Source organism: Pygoscelis adeliae, unplaced genomic scaffold (genome assembly GCF_000699105.1).
Source record: "Pygoscelis adeliae isolate BGI_AS28 unplaced genomic scaffold, ASM69910v1 Scaffold7, whole genome shotgun sequence".
Taxonomy (NCBI): Eukaryota; Metazoa; Chordata; class Aves; order Sphenisciformes; family Spheniscidae; genus Pygoscelis; species Pygoscelis adeliae.
The window spans coordinates 3,476,946-3,492,429 of record NW_008825268.1 but is presented as its reverse complement, the minus strand read 5'-3'; the positions used below and the strand labels follow the sequence as shown (position 1 = coordinate 3,492,429).

At 36.1% G+C, this 15,484-nt stretch overlaps 1 protein-coding gene across 1 annotated transcript in view; it reads left to right on the top strand.

Annotated features, from left to right (window-relative positions):
* NCKAP1 (NCK-associated protein 1) overlaps positions 1-15,484 on the top strand; it is a 60,699-nt gene that overhangs the window by 3,799 nt on the left and 41,416 nt on the right. The window contains exon 3 of the mRNA XM_009329673.1: positions 6,993-7,103. Within this exon, the coding sequence (XP_009327948.1) occupies positions 6,993-7,103 (111 nt within the window). The remainder of the gene's footprint in view (positions 1-6,992; positions 7,104-15,484) is intronic.

The window sequence follows — 15,484 nt, the reverse complement described above, 5'->3', positions numbered from 1 at the left end:
TCTTACCTCTGGTTCCAGTCACTCTTTGTATTAACAACCTAGATGATGACTATAGTGTACTTAATAAATTTGTAGGTAGGAAACCGGGAGAAGCTACAGAAATAATGAAGAACCTAATTGGGATTCAGTTTGAGCTTAGCAAATTGTAGGTGTGGTCTAACAAACTTGGAGGTGGCTGAGCAAGTATGATTGTAAGCTATTTTATGCTTAGTGAAATTTAAAACACAAAATTAAAAGTAATGAGATAGCAAGTCTGCAGAAAATAGCCAGGAGAGATTAGGGACATGCCAGGGCAAATGTGAGCCAACTAATTTCGCTGCAAAAAATCAGGGACGACGTGAGGTTTTATAAATGTGTGAGCAAGATAGTCTGAAGACAAAGGAAGTAACCCTTTTGCTCTACACAGCATGCATTGAGAGTCATCCAAAACGTATCTGATTTGACACACTTTTCAAGAAAGATGTTGACAAAATGGAGAAAGTCCAGAGCAGAATAATAAGACCAGTGGTGCAGAAAACTTCACCCATTAAGAAAATGGGAAGATTTTTTTAAAGTAAATTAATAAGTGATACAAGTTTTTAAGTATTTAGGACTGCTGTAGAGAGAAGGGGAATAGTTTGTGCAATTCAGTATGGCCACAGAGATCAAGAAGTGATGGATTAAATTGTAGTGAGAAAAGTTCAGTTCAGATCTTAGAACTTGAAAGTTCTAATGAAAAAGATCATTAAATATTGGAAAAGACTGTGAGAGTGTTTTTGAATGTAGCCTGTTGGAGACCTGTAAGTAAAGATTGGCAGACATCTCCCAGGACCAACATAGATCCAGTTGATCCTGCTTTGGAACAGGAAAGTAGGGTAGGCAATTTCTTGGTCCTTTCTAGCCTTTTCTTCTGATTTCACATGAGTTTATGTTTTAATGGGTTGGATCTCTGAGTAGAGATACACTAGGATTTAAAATAAAGTATATATTATTTGGGGTTCAAGACACACCAAATAATGAATAATGGTGGGGAAGATGTCTTGCTTAGCTCTAGGAAACATTGGACTGACTTTTAACACCTTTAATTGTAATTTTGAATTAATATGAAAGTGTATTATCTCTCAAACTTTCGAACCTTCGTGCATGAAAGGTGCAATAGCTGTTAAATTTGTAATAATTGAGCCATATTTTGGATATGTCCAAGGCCTATAGAGACTACAAAAAAATTAGTTAACTAGAGACTTTCTTCTGATTCCAGATCCTGATTGGATCATGGGAACAATACAGTTCTGGTTGAATCTATTAGCATAGTTTATATATAAAAAAATACAGGTTTACCTTTTGTACAAGTATCACTTATGTAACTGCAAACATCAGTAATGTTATTTACTTGGTACAAGATTACCCAAGTGATACTCGTGTAGGACAGTTAAATTTTAGCCATCGAAAGTGTTAAACTATACCCTAATAATTTGTCCATGTGTAACTGACTAATTCTTGCATCTGCTTGCATTGCTGTTGAGAGGACAAGGCTTCATTTACAAAGCTTACCTGGGACCAGCCTGTTTAATAATAAACTTAGGCTTCCCCAAAACCTAAAATAAAGCAGAGCAGTTGTGGTAGGCTTCATCAGAGATCTTAAGGCAAACGTAGTGTGAACTGTTTCCTTACGTATTCACCATTCAGAGCAGCTCTTTATTGATTATTCACCTCTCTCTCCTTCTCAGGAGTTTTGCTTTTTCAAAATTAGAGATTGTCTCATTATTTTAAATGCATGACAGAAACAAAGAAGAAATAATATGTTTTATCCTACAGAAATCTAGAGTTAATGATGAACCTGTCTCTGAATGTTTCTTTGTCATGTATTATTTAGTATAATTTATAGGATGTATAGCCGCAAGCCAGGCATTCAAACTTATAGATACTTTTTAGGGTGAAGTCTTTAATGTCAGCAGCTATTACAAGAGAAGAACAACGGTTTTACTATGCATGCCTTTCTTGCATGTCAAGAGAATGTGCTGTAGTAAATTGTAAATGGTGCGTACAGGAGTTTTTCCCCATTTTTTTAGTATGAGAAATCTTAGCGTATTTCCATTTACTAATGAAAGTTACTAGCTCAGGGGTTGGCATATTTTTTGCTGTTGTTGAAATGCCATCAATTTGCTCGTTAAATTCACAGAGTTTTTTAGTGCAGGTTCATTTGTAAATGAAACTTGAAGGTGAGGTGATCTGTTGACTAAGATTTATTTCAGTATATTTTGTCACAGTCCAGTGGAACTGTGCTCAGAAGTGTTTTATCTCAAGTCCGCAGTAACAGTAAATCAAGATCTCTTGAAATAGTAAAAACGTTAAATTGCTGCAAAATATGACTTGTTTTATAATCATCTTCTGATGTAAGAGGTTTGGGGGATGAAAATAGGAAATTATTGATTCAAATGGCCCTGTTTCTCTTTTATTGGGAAAGAGCCCTGCTAATCATTTGGAACAGGTTGAGCTTAGCATCAAAAAGAAGGATATAAAAGGTATTTCTGTAATACAGTAGCATATTTAGGCTTTTTTTTTAATCATCCTACACCATGTAACTCAAGTAATACTTCCCAATGTTCTTACTCAAGGACACGTGGCAGGTTTAGGTAAAAAGCATGAGTGAAGTTTAGGTTTTCTAAGTGCAACTTTGCACCTTGTGTATACTGTGCTGTGGCACTGGCTTTTGACAATGATTGTACCTGAACATAAACTTCCCTTTATTTGTGTCACATCAGCTGGATATGTGTAGTAATTTTGTTGATGGATGGGTTTTTGATCTCATCCAACATCCTCTGTCCTCAAGTAGGAAGTAAAATGTTAGCCTTTGATTTTTGCAGTGGTAGCTGTAACTGTATTGGGGCAAAAGGTATTTTTGCTGTATCTCTTCATGTTGGTGTACTCTGGGCCAAAGGCAGTTGTACTGGATTCTGTGTTCTTCTTTAGACGCTACTTACCTTAAATGTAGACCTTAAGCAGGTTTTTGTTGTTGGATATTTTCTTGTTGGTCGCTTCTGAATGAGTACGGCCTAGAAAGTGAAGCTATGTAGTATTCTTCACTTTCAAACTGGAAATAGTATAGAAGAACCTAATAGCATCAAGTGAAGAATAGAGTCTGAATTTTGTTTAATAATAATTTAGTTATCTAGATTATTAGGGTAGGTAGGAAAACGCTGCTTTAATTCAAAACATATGGCATAGTGAAGTATCTCCAAACAGTACATGTAGTCTGATCTGTCTTATCTGAAGTTTGATGGCCTGTGCGTATGATAACAAAGATGTATTCCGAGTAATGAATCTCTTAGCTATCGAAATCATGTTGTTTATTAGAGTTGGATGCACAGAGACAGATCAGGAAAATATGTTCACTTAGTTGAGAGCTTATCGTGGCAGGGTACCATTCTAAAGCACTGTGGAAAGAAACGCTGTGTAACTTGATAGAAATCCAGTGTCTGAGTGCTTTTTAGTTAATTAAAAAAAAAAAAAAAACTTAGATTAGTCTTTAACGGTAGCTTTGCATCATCTTTCAGCATAACTGCTTGACAGCTGTTTAGTAATGTACAAAGGAATTTAGAGATGACTGCTGGGAGATTCTTTCAGTATAATATTTCTGGGCTGAAGCAGCTGGAATCTCATAGCTTCAGAGCTGTATGCCATGAATGCTGCACTAGTAAGAACATTTTTAATTCCTGAATTTCTTTTTAAAGCTCAAAAAATGTAGCCATTCTGGTTTTTTGTTTTAAAGATAAGAAATGAAAAAAGGTTATTGCAGCCCACTTGGGGGGGGGGGAGGGAGTGATATCTGAGGCTGATTGAGAAAGGGCTACTGCATTTGGCTAATGCTCAAAATTCTATTTGAATGCTGGAGAGCTGTATATGGCAAAGTGATCTTTGTATGTTGTACCATGATGTTCCTGCCTGTTACAGTACTGACAAGGGATTTTGTATTGACTAATGCAACTATTAAAAGCAAAAGGTACCTTTCTTAACTATATTCTAAGACCTTTGCCCTCAATATCTTTGTTCTTTCTGCAGTGCAAAGTTGTGGTTATGTGCCTTATCACACTTTCACACTTGTGTGAAAGTGCTAGGATTGGGGTTTGTATTTTCATTCTTTTACACTTTCTAGAGTAAACCATAGTGAGCTTGAGCTTCATAGGTCTGTTTGCCATTTTAGGAGAGGTTTAGCTTATGTAGACTGTTTTACATGTGATGCTGAATGCAGGTAACAGTATGGATGAAAACTGTATTGATGCAACAAACAGCTAGAAATCAAATAATATCAGTTCTTAGAAAGGAGCTGAGCTGCTGTGGAATATGGGAGAGGGAAGAAAAAGGCATTGACCCACTCATTCAGTGGTGTCTGCTGTCCTCTTTCTATTCAGTCCACATAGGTAGGCTTGTACAGCTTTTTAGAAGCTGGAATTTTGAAATGTATGAAGAATACCTTTAACCTTTTATATCTTGCAGCAATTTTCTTTCTATCTATGGACCAATCTTGTATAGTTTATTAGTAGGAAGAATTACAGTTGCTTTAAGTGTGATGTTGGCAAACAAACAATGGGAAGGAGCAAAGCTCTCTTGCATATTCAGATATGTTGAGGGGATTGCCAGTTAGACTGAGGATAATACTCGTCATCTCTGGGAATTGAGTTCCTGAAGCCTTGTGAGGATGTGCATGTTAGTGTTTTCAGGCGTCTGTTTCCGTGTGAATGATCTGTGTGTAAGGGCTTGGGTAGAACATAATTTAGTAAACATTTTGGAGAGCTGACTTATAGGAGGAAAAACATCTGTTGCTAGGAAAAATAAGGAGTGTATGTGGAAGTAATGTTTCAATTCAGACTGAAAACATTAGGAAGTCAATGGTGGCAGATATCTCATCTCCTATATAAAAGCAACCATATTGGATTTTAACAGGCCACAAATATATGTTGTCCATTAAGCTGTTTTCTTAGCTTGTAATCCTTCTTTTAGTAGAGAAAGTTATATAATGTGTGGCAAGGACAGAAAACTGAAATAACCTGACACATATTCTGACAAACACATGGCATCTAGTTAATTAAGACTTTGCAAATTTGAAGCGCGCGTTGTTTACTTTTTTGACACCTATTTACAGTATAATTTTTACTTTTGAAATTGTGTAAAGACTTTAAAGTGTGTACAGAATAGATCTTCTGTGGCACGTGTGGTTTGCTGCTGTAAGAATATCGAAGCAACTATTTAATAGATAATGTGGATGTTGCTGAACTTATTTTCATTATAAATTCTTCTTGCAGTATTGTAGATGACATTTTAATAAAATTTAGTGGTTTTGTGGAAAAATTAGCAAATGCCAGAGTTTTGGTAGTAGAGTAGTACATTAGCATGCATCATGATGGTCATGTACTGTTGGTAGGAGTTTTAGAAACTTACAATAATGACTCTTTTGTTTTTTTTTTTCTTGGCTACCGTTTCTTTTTCAGGTATGTAAAACTTCACTGAGTTTCTCTCCTTTTTTCCCCCTGTAGTTGCATGTGATGTTTGTTAACTCCTTTTTTTTCTCTCCCTGCGTGAACTTAGTTTGGAAATGCTATTAGCAGTTACATGTTTCAGCATATAAGCAGCACTTTGCACAATATTAAAATTCTAATAAGTACATGTGAAGTTGTTTGTGAGTATTAGAATAATCACCATCCAATAGAAAGTATGCTGCCTAGAGTCACAGGTGATTGTCATGTTCTCTTGGATGTAGGTAATAGTCTATTAGTTCACTTCAATGTAACATATTTTAGAATTTAAGAATAATTTGTTTATATGTAATTTCTCTCTCTTTTTATTACACTGCTTTCCCAGCAAGGACAAGTTTGGAAGGTTTGCAAAGCTTTTCACCTTCCCTTTGCCCGCTTGCCCGCTTTCAGAATCGGTCTCATACTTCATGACTTCTGTCTCTACAGTCCACAATTCAGTCATAGAAATCAGCGTGGAAAAGTTTTTAAATGAGCTGTCATTCGAGTTCACTATGTTGTGTAGAAACACCTAGCATGTAATTTAGTTTTGCATGAGACACAAAACTCCTTTGCAAATCCCTGTGAGGACTAAAAAACTAAATGAATATTTGAGAGAAAATACAATTTGAGCACAAATTTTGTCACTTAAGTAACGCTGCTTTTAGTATGTTTCTCCAAACTAAACGGTATAGCATGGCTCGCTAGTCAGAGTAGTTGAGAAGTAGTGTGTCTGACAGCATGCACTGTAGCTGGCAAAAGTAGGTGCTTCGTCAGTCGTTTGTCCACAGAAGCTGTTCTGATATGTCTGTGTAAGTTATTTAAGAGACTTAATGCTCAGTTGCGACTTCTGTTCAAATCAAAATGTAATGAGATTTCTTGATTGCTGCTTTTAAAGCACAGCCTATGCTACTGTAGGAGCGAAGAAAATGAGCAAAACTTGAGTTTTTAATCTAATGAAATAGGATACTTAGGCAAGTACCGGTGGTTTTATTGTGGGATGGAAAATTGTCTTGCAGTTAACAATTTAAAGAAAAATTAAATGCAGTTGGTGGTGGGGCTTTTAGTTTTGTTTCACAAAGGATAGTTTAATCATTTACTGTGCCCAGCACTGTCCTCCACAGATGATGACATGATTGAATTTTCTAACAGTTTATTAACTCCAGATGAATACAACACTACCTCAAACCAGGAATAGCATTAAAAGGAAACCATTTTTTTCCTCCTTCTTTTAGGATTGAGTTTTTTCCCCCACTGCTGTTCTGCACTAACTGCTTTGATACTTCCATGCATCTTTTTCAGTAGAAGAGCATCTCTGTACTGTTTCCCATTGCATATTTCAGCTGTGACAGTCCCTGCACTTTGCCTTTCATTTTATCACCTGCTCACTAAAAACAAACAAACAAAGAAAGAATCTTTCTAGTTTGTCGTCAGATTTGCAACTATGACTTGGCTTTAGATGGATGATTGTGTTTTTACTTCATTTTTTATTGTATTTTTTTATAGGCGTGCGGTGACCCCAAAGCCAAACCATCCTATCTTATTGACAAAAACCTGGAATCTGCTGTCAAATTCATAGTCAGGAAGTTTCCAGCAGTAGAAACACGCAACAACAATGTAAGTAACTAAATGGCTATATATAGTATTTTTTCTCAATAGCCTTCAGCACTTACTCAAATCTGTAAGGTTTTATGTGTTCTTATAAAGCATCTGATGCTGACAGTTGCAGTTGGAATATAGTTGTTGATTCAAATGTCTGACAGGGTACTTTAGAAAGAACTGTCTCCAAAGAGAGAATATTACACTGTAATTCTGGGTTGGTTTTGTTACGGTAGGACACTTTCTGATTTTCTTTATGCCTGCTCTCTTCTGTTCCATTTCAAAGAATTGTCAAGGGGAAGTAATCATCGAAAAAGTCATACCTTACTTTGATAGCAGGAATTCTTGGTGACCAGACTGATTGCAGAAGATGGAAGTTGGGTAACTTTATTTGTGGTGAGAGCTGACCAGCAGATCAATAAAAGGCACCTAACTGCAAAGTGGGAAAATGTGTTTGTACTTTACAGGTGCTTGTACCTTACAGGTGCCCTTGCCTATGGGATCAGTCCCTGTGGGAATAAAGAATGCTTTAGTATGTAAGGAGAAACCTTGTGAAATACAAAAATATAGAAATATGATTGTTTCCTCTTTGGGTGTAGTGAGTTCAGTTGCAGTAGGAAATTATTTTTCACCCTTCTATTTCAATTTGAAAGTCAAGGGAAAGATTTTTTTGTTTTACCTGCTTATATTTCTTTCCAAAGGTGGAAAGTGGAGGTAGGTGTTGGGTTTGCATGTTCCCTGCATGCAACTACTTGCATGTGTGCTTGAGAGGTTTAGGCTTGCTTTAAGCATTCAGATTTCTGCAGAATGGTAGTGGTAATAGCAGTGGGAATAACTAGTTTCCTTTATAATGCCAACTAGAATTTCTATGTAATGTCTCCAGTAATACCAATGGAAAAAAAACCTCAAAAAACCTGAAAAACTTTCTCTTATGGAAGAAACTATTTCGGTAACAATGCTTTCTCACTTTAAAATTTGTACATGTTTGGTAACGTTTAATATTGCTCATCTTTGTATTGAATTTGATTGTGTTAGTAACAAATATGGCAAATTCTTTATCAAAGTTATGTAAAAATAGTAAACCCTTTAAACCATGTTTGGTCAATGTTTCTGTATTCTATAAACTTCAGTGGCCGATCTACTATTAAAAATAAAAGATTATGTACATAGAATTTGTTTAATGCAGTTGCATGTATGCTCTATATGTCTTCCGGTTGTTGACTATGAATTTGGAGCTTAACTAATGATAGATATTTAAGGATTTGGTACCATGAAGTTTACGGAAAGAGATCAAAGCTAACTTGATATATTTTGACAATCACAGTTTCTAAAATAGGACACGCTCATAATGTTTTGTCATTGCCTTGTGTGTGTTTACCATGAGCCAGCCAGGCCTGTGTTTATTAAGCACAGTTACCAAAAGCCTATCCTCTTTATGTACGAGCACTGTTTAAAGTAGGGATTTTGAGTTCTGGCAATAGGCAGCTGAGGTTTCCCTCCCTGTGGTCAGAGCTGATGGCAGTTTGCTTGTCTTAGTTATTTATAGATGTTTTCCTGTAGAGTGCTGTATCTCCCAAAAGAAATCTTTACCCATAACAGATCCCTAATGAGACAAGAGCCATGTTATGTGTGGAGAAAGTTCTAGTTTGATGTAAGATAAATTTTTGTTTGTAAACCTTAGCTTCAAAAAGACATAACCGTCTAGCTCCTGGTCAGGAAGATGTGCCCCTCCTTGCTCTTCCCTTGTCTCCCTCCTCCCACTGGCCAACAACCAGCTCACCATATATTAGCAGTGCACACCAGTGAGTTCCTTCAGTAGGGAAATGGGTGATCAGAGATTTAAAAGGGCAAAAAGCTTTTTGGAACAAGGACACATCAATTAATGAAATATTATGAAGGATTATTGCAGGGGAAATAGTTGAGAAATCATAACCTGTGCTTCCTCCTTGCAGTGAAAATTCCAGGACAGCCTTTCAGGGAGGCGTTTTGGATTTTGTATGTTCAACTGCAGCGGTTGCCATAGTTTAGCATTCTGCATCTGTACGGTTAGTTATACTTACTGACATGTCAGTAGGTGGTGTTGCTAAACAAGCTTGCATTCAGTGAGAGAAGCAGTGGTGCCTGCTTTTTGGATTTTTTTTTTTACTTAGCTGCTAGTTTGTTTTTGTCAGGTGCCGTCACTTACAGTGTTTTGTGTCTCAGAGGTGAACAACACATTTTATTGAAGAGTATGAGCAGTCTGCTGTAATCAGATAGGTGCCTGATCTTGAAAAGCCTGCATTTTTAGGCTTTTGAAACAAGTGATTCTGTTATGTTTGCTATTGATAGCTTTTACATCTTTGTTCACAAAAAATACAGCTCCTGGTTTTGTTCCTCCTTTGGTGTTTGACATGCTGAGTCAGACTAGAGCGATGTCTTACAATCGCTGATTTTCACAATATTGTAGCAAAAGTGAAAGTTTATGAGCAGTTCAAACAGAAGTGAAATGCCTGATGAATCCTTGCTGACCAGGCTGAAAAAGAAAATGGAGTAGTTCATCTTCCAAAGGATCGATTATAGATAACTATGGACCTCATCAGTTCATAACTCACTCTCCCATTGTCTGAGGGCAGTCCCTGTGATCTCTTACACTTGCTCTTCCTTCTCCAGTCACCATCATGAGTCATATAACCTTGAAAATGTGCAGTTTGAAGACTGAGCTCCTCAATCAACTGTTAATGATGTTGGCCAGCAATGTAGTATTACTTAATGGTGTATGAAATACTTGCAAAGGAGGGAATGTATGTAAACAAAAAAATTTGAAGCACTGACAAAGTGAGAAACAAACATTTTAGAGTCCTATTTGAAAAGGAAACTATGTAATAGTAAGAAGTATCTATCTTCCGTGTTTGGGAAACCTTAGTCTTTCTTTTAAATTGACTAAAGCTTTGCTTTGAAAAAGCTGCCTAAATTGGAGAAGCCTTCCAAAAAGCTTTATAGCGCTATCGTTCTTGGTCAGATCAGTGAAGTGATTGTGCTAGCATTGACTCAGGGTAACATTTATTTTTACTGTATTTCCTTGACTAGCTTCAGAAGAAAAGTTCCAAAGTAAGGGATGCAGAAGCAGCCTGATTTTTCTGAAGGTTTTTTAGACCTCATCCTCTTACAAGGCGTACAGGCAAGGTTCTCGCCACAGAGAAATCGAAAGAGAATACACCAAACTCCAAAAAACTGTAGTAGGACTTAAAAATTACTCTTTTCTCAGTCAATGCTAACATTTAATGCCATTGTAAAACCAGAATAAAATAATTCATGATGGGGAAGCGGAGGTGCAGGGAGAAAAGACGTAGATTTTTTTGTAGATTGTGGGTGGGGTCTGAAAAATCTGCTGCCTGCACAGGTGAAGCTCTGTGTGATGGAGCTAGCCTTCTTTCTGCTTTCCAAAACACCACATATGGGAAGTAGTGAGAGTATCTGCCTTCTTTCTTGAACACGTTTTTCTTTTACTCAAATTGCTCCTCAGCAATTTCCCTGGAGAAAAACCTCCTATGTTTTTAAATGTCTACTGGAGAAGTTGGGGCTTAGTCATTTCTTAGCAGTGAGCAGACCAGTGAAACATTACTCACAAGTTTGTAAGTGTATGGTTAGTGGGAGAAATGTCCATGTTTTCCACATACTGCTAATCTTCATCTTTTAGTAGCTATCTTACCAGTATTCATGTAAATTCCATTGTGTTTTGTGTTGACTACAGATTCAGTTTCTTAGGAGATAGTATTTTGGGGTGTTATTTCCCTGATTTAATTGTAATAATTTTCTGCTGTATTATGTCAGCAGGGACTGGAAATAAGATCATATGAGAGTAGAGTACAAGCGGTGTGAGCATTTCCAGCCTGCCTGGGTTAGGATTTGTAGATACGAATTAGTTCGCTTTACATTTTATTTCATTTTTCTTCATGGGTGTGTTGGCTTTTTCCTTTTGAATCCCACTATGTATGTTTGGTCTGCTTACTGTGTTTTTCACAGTTTCACTTCATAGTGAGCTAGTTGCATAGCAAATTAGCTGGATGTGGGAGAGGTGTTGTGGGCACAGCATGGCTGGACCTCCTTGGCCAAAGCTTATTGGAAGACATTAATGCATGCTTTTATTAAACGCGTTCTTCTATAATAAAATTATTGAAATAAGCACTTTATAACCAATCTTGGTTTTTAATTTGTCATAGGTGCTTCCAATAATTAGTCTTTTTCAAAACACTTAACTAAATACAAATAATCATTTGCTTTTTGAAGTACTCCTTTCAGCCCCTGCAAGGAGTACAGCGCCAAAAGGAAAATGTCTTTTGTTTGTTTGCTTGTTTCTAACGAAGCTTTTAATATTGTAATTTGCACAGTGCTAGTGAAGATAATTTAGAAATTCTCTTCCGAGGAAAAATTGGGGTCTCAGCCATGCTGCCTCATGTGTTGGTAATTCTTTTTCTCTAAAAAACTTTTGAGGAAATGATAGAGTAATTAACACCTATGGCAGCTGATTTCTTAAGATTAACTTAAAGTAACTTAAATCCCCAAATTCAGTAAACTTAAATATTTTTCCCCAGCTTTCTAGAGTTCTAGATCTCTTATCTGGGAGACTCGATTTTTTCAGACACCTTATTGCTTACTTAAGCATTAAAAACTCAACTCCCTATATTCCACCACAAAACTAACTGGGTTCCTGGCCACAAAGACTAAAATCTTTTCCAGGTAAGAGGATGCTGTGCTTTCCTTGCATGGCTGCCTGTTCAACTCCGCTCACTACTGCTCAAGAAACTTAAAGTGCCAAAGGGACTGCAAATGAGATTCATTTTCCAAAACTCACTGGGGCAGTAGTTTAGTTTACGGGAGATCTCCCTGCATGAGTAAAGCCAGCCGACAAGTAACTAGTCTCTGTTCAGATTTGTGCAAGCAGTTGAGATTTCTTATGCTTGAGAATAGGATGTACTAAGTTTATTTCAGAGGAAACTGAAAAATATCTGCAACAAATAAAATTTTATCTACACTTTTACTAAAAATAATTCAGAATTGAAATTGCTTTGCTAATGCCTTGCTCGGATACAACCACACCTACTCTTCTGATTTTGTACGCAGTAGCATGTCTGATGTCTTCAGTTGTTGCCTGCATAAGACTGCCTTCGCAGCTTAAAATGATTTATGTTATCATATAATCAGAGAACAGTATGTAAAATTTTTCAGCCTAACAGTCATTTGAAAGTGACCATTTTTTCATAGCGATTCTGAAAGGTAATGTGAAATCTTGAAATATCTTTAAAATGTTTCACCAAACAGAACTGTCATAATGTAACTTACCTTTTTTTCAAAATCGTAAGTGCTGTCAGCAGCGATGTTTATATTCATGGCTTAACCCTTGATTGTGCATGAATTTGAGATGGAGTAGCATCCAAAAACAATTTCAATCATTATTTGTAATAAATTATTGTAAATGGTGTCAAATAAATCATTTGACTTACACTGCTGTAAGTCAAATCAGTCCGTATGAGTCACTTGCCAAGGTAAACCAAACTAGTCATGTGCTCGCTCTTGTTGCTTAATAGTGTATGCAATACCTGCAAAGGGGTGAATGTTTGTAATACTTAACCTCTTTTCTTCATCCATTAAAACTGAAATCCTCTCTTGATTTGATGATTGACAACTTAAGAGCTTGGCCATTGAAAAACAAAGAAACAAAAAAACCTCATTAATACCTAAACAGTATTTTAGTTAAGCAGCGTTACCAAGATGGCATTCCAAAATTAGTTTCCATGCATTTTAAATGAATAGTTCTTTCATGATTTCATGACATAAATATAAGTATGCAGGCAGCTAGAGACATATGTCCAAAACATTTTTATCTGTAGAATAGCACAGATGAGACTTTTATTCTGTAAATAGTTGCCTCGGAGATGTCAAGACCTGTGGCCAAAGCTTGTATGATACAATAATATGTAGTGAGCCTGATGTAGGAATTACTGTATGGATTTATGTAAAAGAAAGTGAGAGAATGGGGAAACTGTTCCTTATGACTGACAGGTAGATCAGTTTTTAAGAGGAGCCTCACTGCTCCGATTGTCTGCCATTATTAATAATATGGTCAACCCTGGGGACAGTAACAGTTATGGAGGGTCATGGGTAGCTATTTCCTTTTTAAGAGAGTTAACTTAGTGCTAGAAACTTGAAAACAAACCAAAACCAGATCTTGCAGTAGAAACATTAGTTAGTAAATATGTTAAATATTCTATTATATCTTTTTATATGCAGCATGTCACTTCAGAGGCTGCTTTTAATTGGAAATTACAAAACCAAGGACACATCCATCATTCCTACAGTTAGTTTACGGAATTTAAAACTTGTTTTCTTCATTTGATTAGATCCTTCTCTCTCTCCCCACTGTTCTGCTATGGATTTTGTAGACACAAAACTTTGTTCACGAGTTGAATTTTTATAATTTTCATCTAGAGACTCTACAGGTGCAAACATAGTGAATATAATAAATGACAGTAAGAATACTGACAGTGATTATTTACATCTACCCCAGAATTTTAACAGTCAGAATTTGTAATACTGCTTTTTGGGGCTTATATTCCAGCTAGTAGGATTAAGTTGATGGTGTTTTCTCTGAGGGCATTGTAATATCTATGGTGTCGGTTTGTAGAAAACAAACAAAAGTGTTTAATGAACATGCTTGCAGGAAAAATATCACACTGATATAAGAAGGAGAAAATTCCCCTACCTACCGTCCATTAATGGATCGTGAAATAAGACATTTATTCACATACTACTGCTACCAGTCAAATAAATACAATAACTGTAGTTCTGTAACTATTCTATCTTCTGGTTTTCTACACATAAAGCTCTCTGAACAACCTTTTCTAGTTGTCTGGTATTCTTCCTGTGCTTTCGTATTAAATTCGTATTTATTACCATTGTTAATATGCCAGTGTCTCTGTCATTACTTTCTTGTCTCTGGGCCATTGTGTTCATGTAAGGTTTAAGTGAGGCTGTCTTGCACTTTCTGATTTGTTTTTCACTTCTTTTAATGTACTTTCTCTGTATACATAATCAGTTGTGTAAAGATTTTGGGGTTTAGCATATTTACATAAGGTTAGGTTTAAACTCTGCTGGTATCAATATGAAGGACGAAAGGCACAAGACAACTTGGTAAAGGTCAGTTTCTTCTCTTGTAGATAACGTACTTGGCAAAGTGTCAGCTTCACTCTGGTATTTAAAATCCCTATTTATAAATAATATTCAAATATGGTTGGAGATGTGGTATTTAGTTAATAGACAAATGATTTCAGATAAATTATTTCAATTTTTTTTGATCTTGTTATGCTAAAATTTCTACAGCTTTTCATATGTCTTAAATCTAATTCAGCTCGTTCAACAAAAATACTGTTGTCCTTGTTTGTATAATTTGTACTTCAGATTCTTAAGAATAAATAAAACACTTATGTCTAGCCAATCAACAAGGCATGGTTAACTATAGTGAAAATAATCTTTTGATGCTAGTAATGTTTTAAGAGTTATTTCTTCAGCTTGTCCTATTTTAAAACTTTTGTTGAATATTGGAAACAGAGATGTTTGCTGATAAATGGAATTGCAGGCTAAGGAAAAAAGCCTCAAACCAAATACAAAACGATATGGCACCAGCTATTTCTTAAACAGCTGTTAGGAAATTAGTAATGGAAAGTTGTGTTGCAGTGGGTGTGGAAAGAGCTACACCCACATTCTTGCGTGATAAAAATGCAAATAAATATCCAAGACCCTACATGCTGTAAGCTGTACTTTTAAACATTACTGATCAGGCTGTGCTGCATGAATTGAACTGTTTGCACCATACTGATTTAGCAGTGATTAGAGTTGATATATTGTTTTACTTTGATACTAATATTTTAAATAAAAGCTTGCTTACACTCTCAACACTCAGAGTTTGAAGAATGATCACCTTAACTCAGTACGAAAGTTTTAGCATCACTTAAGTGTAAATATTTCTGGGAATACAGGTAACAAGTTAATGGTGCACAGCAGTGATTCTTTAGTTCTTGGTTGAGTGTAATGAATACCTCCCTATATTCTCTTATTTAATGTACAGCTTCACAGAATTTCTCAAAGAAGACTATTTATTTTGCAGGCCTAGTTCTCAGCACCGTCTACCTTTTTGCCATATCTCCCCACTTCATGTATTGTGGCCCAAATAGGTTGTGGCTTTGAAATTGTCGTGTCCTTCAGAAGTGGACACTCAGTTGCTATTTGTTGTACCAAACATAGGTGTTGTGTACAACAACCCATAATCTTGATAGTCTCCCTTAGCATTGCACCTTGTTTAGCATGAGTTAAGATTGCAGTAGGAAAAAGTTGTTAAAGCTTATGTGCAGTTGTAATGCGAGTTT